Raw genomic sequence first — 17372 nt, forward strand, 5'->3', positions numbered from 1 at the left:
GTAATTAGTGTTTATCTTAATGAGCCTGTTTTTTCTTTCTTTGATGCAATTCCAGGAATAGAAACAAAGTGTTTTCCCTTTGTTGGATCATGTGATCCTCTATGCCTGTGCAGGGGTCTGCTCTTACCACTAGATGGCCCTCTTTACCTTACTACCATCATCTGCACTGCCCTTGAGTGCATTCTTAAATTTAAACTGCACTCCTTCCTCCACTAGGATCCCATTTTAATCTACCTGAATTATACAATTAAGCAAATGTCTTTACAATAGTGAAAAGCACGTGTACACATGGCCTCCCTGTGTAGTATGTGTCCCTGTCGGATCGACTACATGGCCTCTCTCCCTCCCTCTGCTGTCACGTTGCCTCTCCCTGGTCTCTGCTGCACTGAGCCGCTTCCACCTCAGTGGAAGTCTGGGTCTCCGAAAGGACGCGCTGAACACCAAGAACAATTAGGAGCTCCAACACCTTTTTAATGTGCTCCAGTTTAAAAAGAAAAAGAAAAGCTTTCCTTCTCCTCTCTGAGCCACCGTGCAGGAATGTGAGAAATGTATCCAACTCAAAGTGTGCTTTCAGCTAAAGCTACAGGCTCTCACCCAAACCCCATGATCTCACTTACTCTGATTTTAACCTCTCATAAGGACTGTTAAAATAATGGCTTTATACTTACACCTGTGCTGCCAAGAAGATGTGACTCAGGGCTCACCTTGTAATTACTGTAGTTACAAAACCCTAATTTTGGCTTTGATGCCAAAACTAATAAGTAAAAAATTTCTTGCAGAAGCTTTTCTGATTTGTTGGCTGATTCTTCATCTTTGTCGTCCTACGTGTTGCTGCAGGCGCCAGTTTTAACAGCCAGCTGAGATGCACGATTTGACACTCTTACCATGTTTTCATTTGTATGATGTGGTTGAAATTTCCTGTCAGTCCACCGTCAGGGGCCAGGTTCATTTTCAGTTCTTTCTACTGTTTCTTGAAATTATTTCAGTCTGTCGGATGTGAGCGTGACAGTGAAATGTGACTTCAATCAATATATATGTATTTTTTTTCTTATGAGTCAGTGCTGGGTTTAATCTTTGATCACATAACTGTAGTAACATTCAAAATACTTAAAATGTAGTTTAAAAGTGCTTTCATTTCCTAAAAGTCCCACATTTCAAATTATTCTGAATTATACTTTACGGTAAGACGTACATATCGAGAACTACTCTTGCACTGCACTCACTAATGTTGCATGCTTGTGTTGGTCTTCCCTGCAGGAGCCACTGATGCAGCCCCCTCTGCTACCTCTTCCTCCAATTTTGTCAATGGAGCCACCAGTAAGAATCTGCCGGCAGTGCAGACGGTGGCCCCCATGCCTGAAGACTCAGTAGAAAACATGAGGTACAACAGGGCCCTCTCTGCTCACCCATGCTTACTGTGTTCGTAAACTCACTTCAATCGAATTATGTGACTTACATCTAAAATCTGTTTGTGTGAAACGTATCCTCATAGTTTTTCCACAAAATATTTTATTTTTAATTATCTTTTTCATGTTTTTGCTGTCCTTTGAACTGATTGATGTATTTTGATTTGATAACTGCTGTGTCTTCATGGTTCACCTTTAACTAACAGCAGTTTATTCCATGTGGTACATTCATGTTCTTTGTTTCTCCACTAAACAAAATACCACAGATGAAACTGAGGCGTTCCTCTTTGGAGCCAAATGACAAAGTTTGACCTAATTCTTTGTGTAGGTTTGAGTATTTCTGTGCGTATATCGTGCTGTGACCTTGTCTCTTCTTCCTCACTTGCTCTAATAGTTTGTGACAGAGGTCCTTAGTCCTGCTCTCCCACTGACTGCTGAGAGCCCCGGTTTTTCTCCAGAGTCTCTCTCCCTCTCTCTCTCTCTCTCTCTCTCTCTCTCTCTCTCTCTCTCTCTCTCTCTCTCTCTCTCTCTCTCTCTCTTCCTCTCTCTCTCTCTCTCTCTCTCTCTCTCTCTCTCTCTTCCTCTCTTCCTCTCTCTCTTTGCTTCAGTGTGTTCTGCTAGAGGATTCAGTTGCCATGGCAGCAGTAACCGACATCACTTAGTGTAACTGTGAAGTCAATGATAAGACTATCTCACTGCAGAGCCTGCAAGTGCCTAACTTATTTTTAAGATGAGGGAAATAAACATCCTAGTTGAATTTCCTGCTCTGTGTGGTGAAAATAACAAACATAATTAGAATTTATGATTTTATAATTGGTTAATGAGGCTAATCATTAAGTCACAAAGCAAAATGAAGCAGCTACTGCCTGTGGTTTCATTTTTCGTTTCTCTCTGTATTTCAGTGCCTTTTGTGAAGTGGACCAGTGTCCACTACGTGAGGGACCAACACCTCCTGAGCACAAACCGTTTAGCTCCGTGACAGGATTACAGGCAGCCTCCAGAGGTGCAGGCCAGTGTCTTAGGCAAGAACTTTTATGTTAGCCATCTAGACCCCTTTACACCCTGCTCTTTATGCTAGTCTGTCATCCCTCCGCTGTGTTTTCCCAGTGTTGGAAGGCAGATTACACCACACACACATACAAGGAACACTCATGCAAATTCTCAACCTTCCCTCTCCTTTCCTCTCCTCTCCTCTTCTCTCCTCTCCTCTCCTCTCTCACTTTCTGTTTCTCTATACCCTGCTGCTTTCTGCTCATCTTAGCTGGGAAAACAAGCCTCGACTCTCCTCGTGTTGCCTAGTATCCGTGTGTATACGCGTAGGAGCTCAGAGATATGTAGCTGCTTGAGTCGTATCTCTGCTCGTATACAGTCTGAGCTGAACGGCGGCATGACTCCAGCTCACAGTTCCATGAGATGCTTAGATAATGTCAGGTAGCAGCACGTAGAAAGTGTGTAGAAGATAAGGAACTTCCCTGCAGTGTTGAACAATGTGCAAGCCTGCTAGCGTGTCACAGCAAAGAATGCATACAACGGGTGAGAAATCCTGTCTTTGAAGGCAACAAAATATTTGTTGCAGGGCATTTAACCACATAAAATCTTCTCTTCTCCAAAATCTACACATCTCCAGTGAGATCAGTCATGGCTGCCACGAATATCAGTCTTGGTTTGCACTGCTATTTTCCTGGCTACCCTCGCTGGAAAGCACAGCACTACTTCCCTTACGTTTTTGCTCTAATTCTAAGTCAGTTTTTCTTCATGTGTTTTCTTTGACAGCATCACTACAAAGCTGGAGAGGGCCTTAGAGAAGGTGGCACCCTTGCTTAGAGAGACCTTTGTGGACTTTGCACCCTTCCTATCACGCACCCTGCTGGGAAGCCATGGACAAGAGCTGCTCATAGAAGGTACAGTTGTTGCATTATGTCAGAAGTGTGTGTGTAGCCCTGTCCCCAGCGCCCCTGTGCTGTACGTACTCCACCGGCTGCCTCGCTGACGGATGTATACGCAGTAGCAGGTGTTGACAGGAGAGTCACACATTTTGCACATAAGCTGGGGGTCTGTCACAGTCTGATTAAATCTGCTCTCCCTTTCATTCATCTTGTGATGTCTGCGTGTTTTGTTTTCTGTACGATTCACTCCACATATGGAGATGTAGTATTTTTAAACACCAGTCTTTCGCAGTCACAACAAACGTCAAGTTGAAATGAATGTTTCGAAATAATTGGTGGTGTTTGCTTCATGCCAATGATATTTTTAGTTCTCAAAATTTAAGACCGCATCTCACCCTGTTGTGCTAAAAGGAGTTTTTTTTGGCTTTTTTTGGTCAGTTGTGTTGTTTTTTGTTTTTTGTTTTTTTTTTCCAGATCTCAGTATGAGCTCGTTTGTGTCGGGCGTTTTGCCATTGTAGGACAATTTGAAATGTTAAGCTGTGTTTACGTTGGAAGTACAGCGTACCTTGTTTCTGTTTTTAGATTTGCTGCGTCATCTAATCCAGGTCCAATCCAGGTCCATGAACAACAAAGTGTAGTATAGAAACTCACAGAGGCCTTGGCACTCTTTGTTTCAATAAAACAGTCTTCAAGATTAATGTAATGTTATTTTGAACGGCATTACAGCAGTCACATTGCATGTATTTAAAATGCAGGTCTTACTGGCTCGGTTGTGCACAGCGTTTGCAGAATTGTGTGATCCCGCTGCTGCACTCCGCTCTGGGCTTTAGTAGTATTTCCTGTTGGCTGTGTGAAAGCTCCGAGTGCCATCCTCAGGCCCCAGGTTGGCAGTCTGCTCAGTCTACTTGTGCCTAACCTCAGGGATGTCTGCCTGCGTGTGTGTGTGTGTGTGTGTGTGCTCTGCCACTCTGTTCCCCCCAGCTTGTTTTGGCTTGCGTTCATAAGAACACACTGCCACCTCAGCCAGCACGAGTGCGTGTGACTTTGAGTGTCTGCGCACGTTAGTCTGATGTATGTGTGTGGCCTCAAGTTTCTCGACTTGCAGTTTGCACAAAATGAAATGATATCTCTGCCTTTTTCTCACTGCCAGCGTCTTTTCTTTTCACTGTAAGCTCAGCCGATATTAGTTTCAGAAGTCTATGCACAGAATGACAGCAGGCTGAAAGAATGCACTCCCTTGACTTTATTAAAACTGGTCTCTGAACGAAGTTGCCTGAGCACAGTTTTCTGTATGCTGTTTGCACTGCCATTTATCTTCACTTTATTTAATTGCTGCCAATAAAATGGCGTTTTATATCATAAAATATCAAATATTATATTCACTATTTCAGATTTTTGTTATTAAGCAGTTAGCTCTGAAATATAAAGACATTTTAATTGTTTTAAGGTCATAATTTAACAGTTTTTTAAAGCTTTCAACCACTGCAGCCATTAGCAGCCATCAGACATTTAAAGTGTTATTAACTGCTTTTTTTCCCCCAAATGTTTCCATTCTAGCCAGTTCCACAAACAATACATAATCTGTAAACAGGCGTGTGGGTATGTCATTCACATGTGGCTAAGGCTACTGACTCAAACTCAGTGGAAAGGAATGAAAAATAGCAAAGCCTTGACAAGTGTGAATATGTCTGTTACCCTTTCACTCAAAGTCTGTCAGTAGACTGACCAAGCTGACAAACCAGAGCTGAGCCGAGAGTGCAACCTCACAAACAAGGTCGCAGATAGACAGCTCGGGCCTCGGTGCTCTTCACCACACGTGTTTAACCCTGTGTGGTTCTCTGAAAAGTGCGCCCTGACATGGATTAGAGCAGGTTTATCAGACAGAACAGCTCGCAGATTTACCGCATGTTCTGTAGCTCCTTGAATCTCACTCAGTCATGGCTGCAGTGTGTATGTGTCCAAGTGGTTGAGCTGATTTTGCTGTTCGTCGCTTCTCTTTCTGCTTTTCTTCCTCTCCCTTCACAGGCTCACAGTTGAAATACTGTGCTGTAGAGCAAAGGCGCTCCATTTACCAGTAATTACCAGCCATCCATCACTCCTTAGATTGCCCGGGGTCGAGCCCCCCGGTGCCCCCTATGCCCCTTTGCCCCACCCTATTCCTTCACCCCTCCTGAAGACATGTGGTCACTGCGGCAATTATGTTGAGTGCACCCTGAGCTTTACACTTGGAGTTGGTGGGGAAGGCCTGTGTGTGAACACTGCTGCTGTTGTGATGCCTGCCGCCTGCTTCTTGCTGTCCCCTGAGTGGCCCAGTCTGCCGGCACATTGGCCCACAATGCCACATTCACCCGTGCCTTAACCCTGCCCTGTTTACAGGAAAGGACTGGCAGGCCGTGTTTAAATAGAATGCATTTAGTTTGTCTACCAGCACAAGGCCAGGGTCAGTTGGCCACCTGACTCCTGTGTCAGACCGGACTGACTTATGGCTCAGCATGTCACAGCTATAACAAGAGGTCAGCCGTGGCACTCTGTGGACAAGAGAAGGGTCACATCCTCTCAGAGTATTTACAATACACTCCCTCGGACAGTCTCTGCTCATGAATAGACTGATGTAGAGTCAGATCCGTCTCTCCAGTCCTCTGAATATTTTGCATTCTGTGTTACATTGTGCAGTGTTTACACAGGCAATGTTATGTCCTTTGAATGTTAATATCGAATTTTTATATTAATTTGTATATTTTGTTGCTGTCGTTACTCTCTATATTAAAAGACTTGTTGGTCAATTGTGTTCTGAATTTGGGTGGTGGGGCTACAGTTTTGTTTACTGAACATGTGGACAACAAATTGTGCCTGAATCTGAACAGAGGGAGAACAGACTGCACACTGCAAACTTCCTGGAATAAGCAACAGCATATGCACCAATGTCTTCTGCGTACTGTCATGTCCCTCCCTAAGATTATTCTGACCGACAATTTTAGAAATGAGTCATTGTGATAACAATCAGCGAGGCATGCTGTTATTTCTCATTGTTGATGCTATACTGTGTAATGCAACAACAGCTCCTGCAACAACATTAACTTTTAGAAATTTTGTTCTCTGATTGACATCCATGAAACAATGGCAGTCCTGTGGTGCAGAGTTCTTCTCCTGTAATGAGTCTGAGAGAGTTGCGTTCTTTCTTTTCTTTTACTAATGACTGCACCTTTAATGGTTCTCGCCAAGTGCAACAGAAGGAGGTGGAGGTGCGGAATACGAGATCAGTTGAAGCCTTTGTTTCTGCAAATGAGCTTTTCACACCTGCCCTTGTTTCATTAGAGAGTTGTCGGCTTCTGCGGCTCACTGGCTACAGAACTGAGAGAAGGGAAGAAGCTGTGAATGTGTGTGTTTACTTCTGTGAGTGTGAGTGTGTGTGTGCGGGTGCTTGCATGTACATGTGCACATCTGTTCTGTGCACGTCTACTCTGTGCAGATGCAAATGTTCTTTATATTTTTCTTCACTTTTATGTTGGAAATTGGAAGCACAATTTAGGGTGCTTGCAAACTGTCACTATGCCTCAAATGTTCCTTGTGCCAAAAATAATACAGCTTTGTCAAAATTCGATCCTGTATGATTATTTATTTAAAATGTGGTCTTGTTCTGCCAAATAAATTAAAATAACTGCTCATTATGCAATCAAATAATCAGTGTTGAACACTTGTGCAATAAACTTTGTGGTTAATATCTGATTCTTTTCCTCTGGTTTGTCTCTACAGGCCTGGTGTGTATGAAGTCCAGCACCTCAGTGGTGGAGCTCGTCATGCTGCTTTGTTCTCAGGTGAATCTTTTTCTTTCGCTTCCTCATCACATTTCTCTTTACCAGCCTCTCTTCATCTTTTTCTCTAGTTCCCACCTTCCTTGCTTTTCCCTGTCTGCCTTCTCTACTAACTTTAAATGCACAGAAAATAGGTCCAGTGTTTACCCTATTGAAAGTGCAGATATTTTTAAATGTATAGATGGGTGGTTATGATGGTTAGATGATAGATGTCTCATATCAGAGAGCACATGATATAATCTCCACTGAAGCTTTGCTTATCAGTGTGTTTTGTGCGGTAAAATGTTCCATAAGCAAATTGTCCAAAACAGTGACAACATACTGACACATTCAGCTCTCTGAGAGAATCCCGTGGCTTTCTCACTGCACCCCGGAGCTTTAATCCTGAGCCCTCCTTCAGAGAATGAGCCCCACCTCATGCAACACTGCTAGTGACTGATCACCTCCAAGCTGACCCTCCGAATCTCTTGTTAAGCCCTTGTTTTAGAGAAGGTCAAAGCCCCGATGTAGCAGTTAGAACAGGAGATATTTAACATACCTTCTGTCAGCCCATCAGTCTTGCGTCGGGAGCCCATAAGGAAGCCATTACTTGGTGCCTCTTTGTGGATCCAGACTGCAGGGCCAGAGCCTCGAGGAGGTGGATTGCCACTATGTGTGCTCTGTGGTATCCGCAGTCCAAAGCCCTCTTCTGCAGGGAGTTCAGCCTCTGTTATATGGAGGCCATTATTCAGGGGCTTTCCTCCAAAAAAGCCTACATAAATGGGACAGCAAGCTTTGAGTTATTGTTGCTCTTTTGAAGGTTTTCAACAGGCTCCTTTTTGCGCTCCTTTTCCGTCTATCTGTGGGTAGCTGCTTTTTTCCAGCTCTTGGATTTATTGCAAATGAGAGCGTCAGCATGCTGTTAAGGGTCTGAGTCCATCCCCCTTTGCACAGATAGCATTACTGCGGCTCCAGAGGTTCCTGCCATTAGGGGCTCTAGGGATGAAACCCAGGCTTAGATATCGATCAAACAGTGAGGCCCTGAAACTGTACCATATAGCTTGGTGTCCTTCTACAACCTTTCAGATAGAGATGGGCTGTTGCTTTGTATCTAATATACACCATTAGTAATGAATTCAGTTATTCTGCCTGCTATTATGATTTATCATCATGCCGTGACGATGAATGATTGATATTCAGTGTTGTCTATAATGCTTATTTTAGGTGATTTTGTCACTGAGCTGTTTCATCCTGAGCAAATCTATTGTTTTTCAGATAATTAAATTGTAGTATGTTCCAAATCAATGTCTCTGGTGTCACATACTGTATCTTAAGTACTTTCTAGCTTCTGCCTTGGCTGACATACAATATGCCAACTTCAACGTATCCCTCACATATATCAGCATTAATGTTTTAAGACAGCAAGGAGGGCACTTAGCTGACCTTTAGTCCTTCTCTGTTTTGTGACCTGTCAGTTTTATGAATGAATTAGTGCTAATGATCTGCCTCTCCTTATTTATGCATACTAATCACAGCAATCATCGCGTGGTTGGCCACAGTTGCAGACACTGTGTGTCTCTTCTCAGCCTGGGCAGCTGAATGAAAAGGTCAAGCAGCTCTGGTTCTTGTAACAGCTTAAACATACGGGGGGTGGGGGTGGGGGGGTCTTGGTGGAGCCACAGAGATTTAGTGATGGAAGGTCTCCAGATGTGGAGAGTATAACAGAGCAGAGCAGAGCAGATAAAAGCAAAGGCTCCCGCACACTGACAGGTCAGATTGAAACACCACAAATACTTAGTGCCCTGCTGAATTTCAGGAAGATGAAAGTGGGAGGAGAGAAAATCCTGCCGAGACCAGCGAGCTGTTGTCTGGGTTGGGAGTTGTGGGATTTTAGCTCCACAAAAAGGTTGTAGGTTTTTCAAAGATAGATGGAGAACAGCACCATTGCCCCAAGTGAACCTGCATTATCATCACTGTCCTTTTCCCACGGTTGCATGTTGTGTTAAAGAATTCACAAACTCATTATGGAGCTTTTTTGCTGCTTTTAGCAAATTGTTTGGTTTTATATGCTTATTTACTTTATTCTTCAGTTTCTTCAGTGCACTTGTTAACATTGTTTCCTGCAACAGCAAGCAGCTGTTTTTTAGTAAAAAATGTCTAGTAGTGTAAAGAACTGTATATGACTTGTCAAACACCAAACATCAATCAGCTTGTGAAGTTTTTTTCCTCAAGCGTTTGTGCAAAAATGAATGAATGTTAACATTTCCCGTTGAATATGTCAGAAGGCAGTTGTTAGTTTACAGGTTGGTCACAACAACATAGTACAAAGCGACGTCAGGCTGGTTTTCAGTTTGTTGTGGAGCTCTTCCGCCCCCAGAAGGCCAAAAACCCAATTAATTCAGCTTTAAAGCACAATTTTTCACATCCAATCTAACTAAACAAACTTCCAGTGGCCTGAAGTGCTGCACTCTGATCATGGTCTGCATTTACATAAAGAATAACTTCTCTTTTCTTTTAAGCAGCTGCACGTCAGGCCTAATTCCCTTCAAATGGGCAGCAGAGGACTTTTTAAAATCTCTGCAATCAAAGGCAGGCTCCTCTGGGACCTCTGTTCTCCAGTTAAAAAAAAAGACAAGTAAAAAAAAGAGAGCCTCTGAAGTGCTATCTCAGCTGTCAACAAGCATACCTCAGACAAGATAGCAATTTTGACTAGTTCATGCTATACCTCCATTGACCTGCTGCCATTTTCCCACAATGCCCAAGTGTCACATCTGCCTTGATTTCCGTATTTATTTTTGTCACGTGAGCATTGTGCAAGTGGAGCCTCAGAAGACTGGCTGTACATGATCCCTGTCCAAATCAAGAACAGCTTATTCCAGGCAGATACTGTTGCAGAGGAAAGGGGGTCATGGGGAACATTTGGAGACCAGATGCTCAGCAGTTTGTGAGCACCATCTCCCTGATTTAACACATCGTAGGGTCAGACTGTGTACTGTTGCGTGAACCGGTACGTGTCAGGAACGACAACTGTGTACAAAAACACATGCCCATACATAATAATGTCAGTGTCAGTTATTCTAGTGCTGTACACAACAACCTTGTGCAGACATTAACACAGAAGCAGTGTGTATCACTGTTTTGCATGTGCGAATACACATTAAGGATCCCCATATGTTCTTTCCTTTGGAAATTATATTAATTTCTGCATACTTTAAGAAGAGGTGGTCACATACAAAGGATTCTTATCTACATGAACAGCCTCAATTTCCATACACAATACTAGCCCTCTGGAATGAAAACCTTATACGTTTCACTTTCCTCTGTTCCCCCTCTTCTTTTGAACTGAGGCTTTCTCTGTTTTCTCTTCCATTTGCACCTCACTGAGGGCACAGGAGAGCTGAATTTCCCACAGTGAAAAACGCGCCCTCAAACTGCTTTTTAATCATTTCCAGAGCATGTTGTGAGACAGCAAGTGCTGGCACTCTGGCCCAGGGCTCGGATCGCTTGCAGGCATATACTGCAGGGCTCAGTGAAGCTGCTCAGTAATCTGTCACTGTAAGGGACGGGGGAAATGGCTGTATTTAAGTGAGAGGATACAGTTTCATCCCACAATTACATCTCTCCTGTGTTTACAGATCTTTTCACAGAGGAAGAAAGCATTGTCACACATGCTGTACAGGGTTTCAGTTTTTTTTATAGACATCACTTTTTTTCTCAAATGATATATGAACTACATGCTTTCTTTACCTACTTGAATTACAAGCTATGAAATGTAGTCCAAATTACAGCTGAAATATGCAATTTGGGTGTAATGTGATTCTTGCCAGCGTGTGTGAGTCATGCATTTATGGAAGATCTTCAGAAGGGTATTTTATCCTTCACCAATTTAACTTGTGGTGTACATTGCAAAGGCATGAGTGGTGGTGGACTTTTTCCTCAAATCCACATTTAATATTGATTGTAAGGTTGTAAATATGTCTTTGTCTCATCTCAACACATCTCAAATTCTTTCATTTCAGGAATGGCAGAACTCCATTCAGAAGAACGCTGGCCTGGCCTTCATAGAGTTAATCAACGAAGGAAGGTAATTCATCCGTTCAGTGTAATGCATCAAGTGCTTTTTAAAGAATATATATTATCCCGGCTGGCTGTGAAACGACTGTTGGACCAAGCAGCAAGACTTAGATTAGCTTTAAGCCTCTTGACGGCTGCTCTGTTGGGGGGTAACAGTAAATAAGATTGTGGTAAGAATACAAACACTAGAGTATAGTCACCCTTCTTATATCTTTGTCTGTGCCTGTTTCGCTGTACATCTCAGTATCAGTGTTTCTCTCTCTGTCTCCCTCCCTCTTCTCATCTCTGGGTGTGGCCAAAGTCAGGGTCTTTTTTTTTTTGTAGAGCAGATCAGGGGTGGCTCAGCCTCCTTGTCCATCTGCTGACCCATCTGGCCAGGCCTTCTCTGTGCCCGTGCTTTAGCCACAGCCCAGCCGGGCTTCTCTGAGTTCCCTGCTGGCCCTGGAACAAAGACTCCGTAGGGCCACACGGCGCTGTCCAGGGTGCTGCTGACAGATACATAATTTCCCAGTCTTACTCAAGTCTCTGCGTACCTGCTTTGCTTAACTAGACAGATCTAGAGGTAGCCAGAGTCTGGTAAATCCGTTTGACTTGCAAGGTGTGGCTGACACAGTATCTTCTGCATGTGTTGTTGCACATACAGCAGATACTGTGTCAGCAACACAACTATCAAAGTGACTGGAATCTGATAATAGACAAATGTAATATATTACTGTAAAGGCTCTGTTTCCAATATCTTAGTATGTTACGTTTCCATCTACAACACATGTACAATCCATACAATATATTGAATAGTGTAACCTATTCGTGAAACATAAATTCAAAAGTGTGGACGACAGCATCCATATCTTTTTCTCCATCTCCAAATATCACTCGCCAACATGCTTTCTCATCTATTCTTGGTTTCAAAGCAGAGCTTGGAGTTGTCATCGTACGTCTTTGTACAGTGAACGTCTGTCTATTAATGAGTGCCTGTCAGCAGTTAAAGAGGCAACAGCAGCTGATGAATGCAGCCTCGGGATTACTGCCTCTCCTTGGGACAGAAGGGAAATTACAATCTGTATCAAGCACTGGAGAGGAACAGGGGATGCTTTAATTAAAACAAAGCTAGCCTAATGGTGTGTAAAATGGCATGTAATCTACACACAATAGCCAACGTGTTTTCAATTATTAAAGATACTGGAATTTAAATGTGAATGTGGGTGGAGACCACAGAGCCTCCAGAGTCAGTCATGTGAGAAGTTGTTCCCGGCCGGACTTGTCAGCAATACAGGCACTGGGGTTGATGTTGTGGTGAGTGGGAAGAGATGCTCAGTCAATCAGGAGTATGCCAGACAGGCTTCGATGCTCTAATGACACTCCATTCCCTCCTTAATGCTACAGAGGGATCTGTCACTGACCCGCAGCCCTGCGACATAACACAGACAAATGATGCTGTTTACTCGTCTGCTCTTTCAGCAAGCAGAATTTGGACCATCCTGACAAGCTGTATTTGCCTTAACTCTGCTCCTTCTTTAAGAGTGTCCTCACAACAGATTACAGCTAATCCATATGCTCTATTTCCTAATCACTGTTGATAACTTGAATTTCCCTCAGGATCAATAAAGTATCTACCTATCTATCTATATATATGTGAAAATGCAAAGTCTGTTGCATTTATCTTTTTCTACAACGTTAAAGGTTGCTCTGCCATGCCATGAAGGACCACATAGTTCGGGTCGCCAACGAGGCTGAGTTCATCCTGAACAGACAGCGAGCAGAGGACGTCCACAAGCATGCCGAGTTTGAGGTATAAACTGGCCGTTCTTGCATCGTTGCAAAGTGACAACTGACAAATATGGTACTAAAGTCAGTATAATGAACATTGAATTGCACTATTCCAGATCACTGGTCCTCCAAATTCAAATGATACAATCTTTAGTGAAAATGGAACATTTTGTCAATCTTTTAATGAACTCTAAATAAATCCTATTAGTATTAAAAAGTCATTCAACTGTACATGCTCAGTATTCGTGTCCCTCTATTCTGTCCTCCTGAGGATTAACTCCTTACCCTTACAATTCCTTTAAAAAATTAATTACTGCTTGCAAAGCCAAACGCAAGCAATATTAATTTAGGATTTTGATGTGAGCTTTTGCTAACTTAACTCGAGGAGGGGGTAGACCTCCTGAGTCTGTATTTAGCCCACCAGTGTCAAACCACTCCTGTGTCAGACATGAAAGGAAACGCTGACAAGCTTTAATCCTTTTCTGAATATTAATTTTCTTGCAGTAATAATTTCTCTTTTATTTTCCACTAAGGGAAAAGACATGAAGAAAAACAAGGGCCTTGTATTTTTTTAGTGCAGGTAGTTTAGGGAAATAACTTGCACAAAAGAGACTGCTGGAAAACTGTGAATTAATCTTGTTGTATTAAAAGTTTGTCCATTGTAGCTCATCAGAAGATATATACAGTGTGTGTGTGTGTGTGTGTGTCATCAGAGAACCCTGACCAAGCAGGCACACAGATGCACACATAGTCCCACCACCTCTGTTAGCAGCTTGTACTTGTGAGGAGTGATGAGTTTCTTATCTGGGAAAAGCAGCCATCCTCAAACAGCTGCTTGATATACAGTTCTTGAGGATCCTTGACCTGCTAGATAAACTGGAAGAGACGGCTAGATATGCAATGTCAGGAGAGGGGGGAAGCGTACCTGGCCCCATCCGTTCTGTCTGCCAAACTCCAGACAGCCTACACTTCTCATCTAGGGCTGACGTTACTTTATTACCCACTCTCCAAGATTGAAGATTCAGGACGCAGATAAGACATTTTTACAATTAAGTTGGTGTCGGGGCGAAGCGTCATATTCTTTAAAGTGATAAATAACGTTTGATATTTGTCACAGCATCACGTGGTGATGTGAGGTGACAAGCAGAGATTGAGTTATCTCCCTTATGAAGAATATGTTGAGGTATGATATCTGACAGAATTCAAATTTTAAGCAGGAAATTCAATTAACTTCCAGCTTCTGTTAGCAAATTAGATTCTGAATATTAGCAAGAGTTCCTCCAGGGTGGCACAGTAAGACAGTCTTGTTTTAGCAGCAAAGATAGAGTCAGATGTGCTCCTCCAGATTACATTTAGCCACCTGGCCCACTTGCATAGTTGTACTGACTTCTGGAAATTGATTTAAAAGCGGTATTGTCTTTTTTCACATTTAATTTTTAAAATGATTATTTTAACTTCTGACACTTAGATATCAAACATTATTATTGATATTTTTAATGTTTAATTCATTCATTCCACATGTTTTTTTGGTATATTTTGTTTTATAAAATGGCTGCATGTTTACATTTTACACCAGGTAACGATGACAGGCTCTTTGATGTAATGGCGGTGCAGTTTTGTTAACCTTGACAGACTATATTCTTTGTGGATCTATTGGAGTATTTTCCTTTCTCCTTTAATAGCGCCATCCACAGCTACCTAGCAGGGAGCCTCATCTGTCCGCAGTTAGGGAATGGACTGCCTTCATGGGCTAGCCATGATTTACTGCACTCCTCCAAGGGAGCCGAAATATATCTCTCAGCTGTCCACTAATATCTTTATGCACTCAAGTGTGTTGAATTAAGCCATAACATTCTTCAGTGTGACAAATGCTCCATTAGAGAGAATATATTATTCAAGTAAAACATTCTCAAATGCTATTAGTACATTGTCAGACATCACTTCTGGCAGCGGATACTGTACCGAAAGCCATAAATATACGATGAAGTTCACACTGTCTTTTTCCTTTTCCTTTTTTTTTTTAATCTTAAATTAGTCCAACTGTGCCCAATATGCTGCTGACAGAAAAGAAGAAGAGAAGATGTGTGACCACCTGATCAGTGCCGCTAAGCACAGAGACCATGTGACGGCCAACCAGTTAAAGCAGAAAATCGTCAACATTCTCACCAACAAGCACGGTGCCTGGGGAACAGTGGCCCAGAGGTAAGCCCTCACGCACGAACAAGTTCACCTTCGGACCAACACGGCCCCGTTACGTCTTTAACGTGAACCATAGCCGCTCCAACAGAGGACAAAAGTTACCTGTTCACAAAACTCTGCACTGATGGGATTGGACCACCAGTTAATGTCATTTTCCCAGGATCCGATAGGGTCAGCGATCAGGTCAGCAAACGCAATTACAGTGCGGAGTGGCTTAATCCCCTGGGGACAGCTGATTGGCCAGCCGTCCGACAGGCCGGGGTAGAGGAAAGGGAAGAAGGGGGTTGGCGTGTTTTCTGTAGTGTTGTCCAAGCATTCATTGACCCTCTCAGTAACACAGCCCAGCACCTGGTGGTGGTTGCAGACTTCCCCATGGGCCCTGTTAAAATAACCGCCGGCTCTCCTGCTCTGCCTCCCACGTCTCTCGCCTGCATCCACATGGTCCCGCGGAGACAGACTGGAGTGGCAAGATCAAGAGCTGTTTATATCAGACAAACGGAAGTGTCACAAAATTTTGGTATATATTTTTTTTTTTTTTACTAACCAAAAAGCTGAGAATTTGTTCACTTATCTTTTGTTTGTGCAACTGCATACAGCAGAACTGGGAAGCTTCAGTTGCTGTTTGCTGTGAGGCGCATTACATCAACATCACTACATGCAGGTCAGATGCAGAAATGTAAAGTGACAAAATTACAGTGTTTACCCAACCATGTTTGTTAATTGTGCTATGAGCTGCATTCTGCAAGACCAGGCACGTGAGAAAGTCTTGCCTTTCTTACACAACCCACCGCTGCCGATCAGCCAAAAGCAATTCTGCCTCTTGAATGAAACAGTAGCTTTGGTTTTGTTATTGAATTTTCAAACACAATGCAGATGTTCAACCTTGTTCCCTGAAATTAGGTTTGTTTCGTATCTTAAGCTATATTTACCGTTGTCAAGAAAAATATTCTAGCTGGTGTAATTACTTTTTATGGCTGTATTTTATGTCTTTGACCTGCTGTAAAGTTCAAATAGTTTCCATCCAAAACAGCAAATGTCATAAACAGCTACATTTGGATTTTCTTTTCATGGATTCATGGAAGATTATGCGTTTGCTTCATGATATCATGTGTATGTATATTGGCATTATTCACTGTGTCATTTTCTGTTGACGTTATTAGGTTTGTAAGAGGCCATTAATTTGTTCTGATTTATTTCAGAGTTACTTGAAAGAGCCTTAACCGGTTCAAAAACTGTGTTTAGCGTTATAGACGCTGTCAAATGAAAAAACATTTTGACTGTGACTGGAAAGGTTACAGTCTTCAAGTACAGATTGTCATAAAACTGACTGAACCTAAGCTGAAGTACCCATGACAAAATCTATTGGACTGAATTCTGGGCTCTTGTTCAAATATTTATGGAGCCCCTCTCAGAGGCCTTGCATTTGCATTGAAACAAAAGGTTATTGAGCGTGGGTGTATTGTAAATGATACCGCAAAACTTCCAACAAATTCAAATTTAATGGTAACCTGCTGGTGAAGAAAAATGATGCAATATGCTCACAAGCTCAAGGCAGTGTTGCAGTTCAGCAGCTTAGTCTTATTCAATGCTACATTAACTTTCCCATTTATGCTGCTCTTGTAAAATATAAAGCCCTCAAGCATTTTGAGGTGGCCGGGAGAGTGTGTGTGTGTGTGTGTGTGTGTGTGAAGGAGAGAGGGGGACTTTAGTTGTTAATGTTTCTTTTCACCCTCATGCACAGAAATAGCTTTGCCTTTTACTCCTAAATTCTGCCTGGAGACATGCCAAAGGACATTTATCATTTCTTTATGGTAAATTACAAACAAAAATTTTTCTTAGGCAGCTAGGAGAAAGAAACTAGTATAACTTATTTGTTAATTTTTTTTTTCTTTTAGCAGTGTGTATGTGTTTTTATGTGTTTTTAGCTGTGCACAGTGTGTTAATACAACCACTCTGTCTTCTGTTGGATGCATTCAGTTTTTCTGAATTCTAGACAAAGGCAGGTTATCTGCATTTCTGAAGGCCAGTGCGTTTTGAGCTGTTGTTCCTCTTTCTGACAGACGGTGTAACAAACTGTTTTGCAGCACACACGACAGCAACAGCCTACAATGAGGAAATAATCTGCGTAGACTTGAAAACAGCTGCTCTGCAGTCATGTGATCTGAGCGGAGAATAAGCAGATCAGACCCCACGGTGCCCTGTTGGATCATACTATATGCTTGCTTGGTGATGAATGTCCCCCTGTATAG

General features: G+C 42.5%; 1 protein-coding gene across 2 annotated transcripts in view; it reads left to right on the forward strand.

Moving 5' to 3' along the window:
• Nucleotides 1-17372, forward strand: part of nbeab (neurobeachin b) — a 178071-nt gene that overhangs the window by 84041 nt on the left and 76658 nt on the right. Inside the window, exons 31-37 of one of the 2 annotated variants that reach the window (XM_046389619.1) lie at nt 1258-1381; nt 2309-2428; nt 3180-3307; nt 7046-7107; nt 11103-11167; nt 12838-12946; nt 14960-15126. In XM_046389619.1, the coding sequence (XP_046245575.1) occupies nt 1258-1381; nt 2309-2428; nt 3180-3307; nt 7046-7107; nt 11103-11167; nt 12838-12946; nt 14960-15126 (775 nt within the window). The remainder of the gene's footprint in view (nt 1-1257; nt 1382-2308; nt 2429-3179; nt 3308-7045; nt 7108-11102; nt 11168-12837; nt 12947-14959; nt 15127-17372) is intronic. The other variant, XM_046389617.1, reaches the window with a different exon arrangement.

This window comes from Scatophagus argus, chromosome 5 (genome assembly GCF_020382885.2).
Source record: "Scatophagus argus isolate fScaArg1 chromosome 5, fScaArg1.pri, whole genome shotgun sequence".
NCBI classification, from domain to species: domain Eukaryota; kingdom Metazoa; phylum Chordata; class Actinopteri; family Scatophagidae; genus Scatophagus; species Scatophagus argus.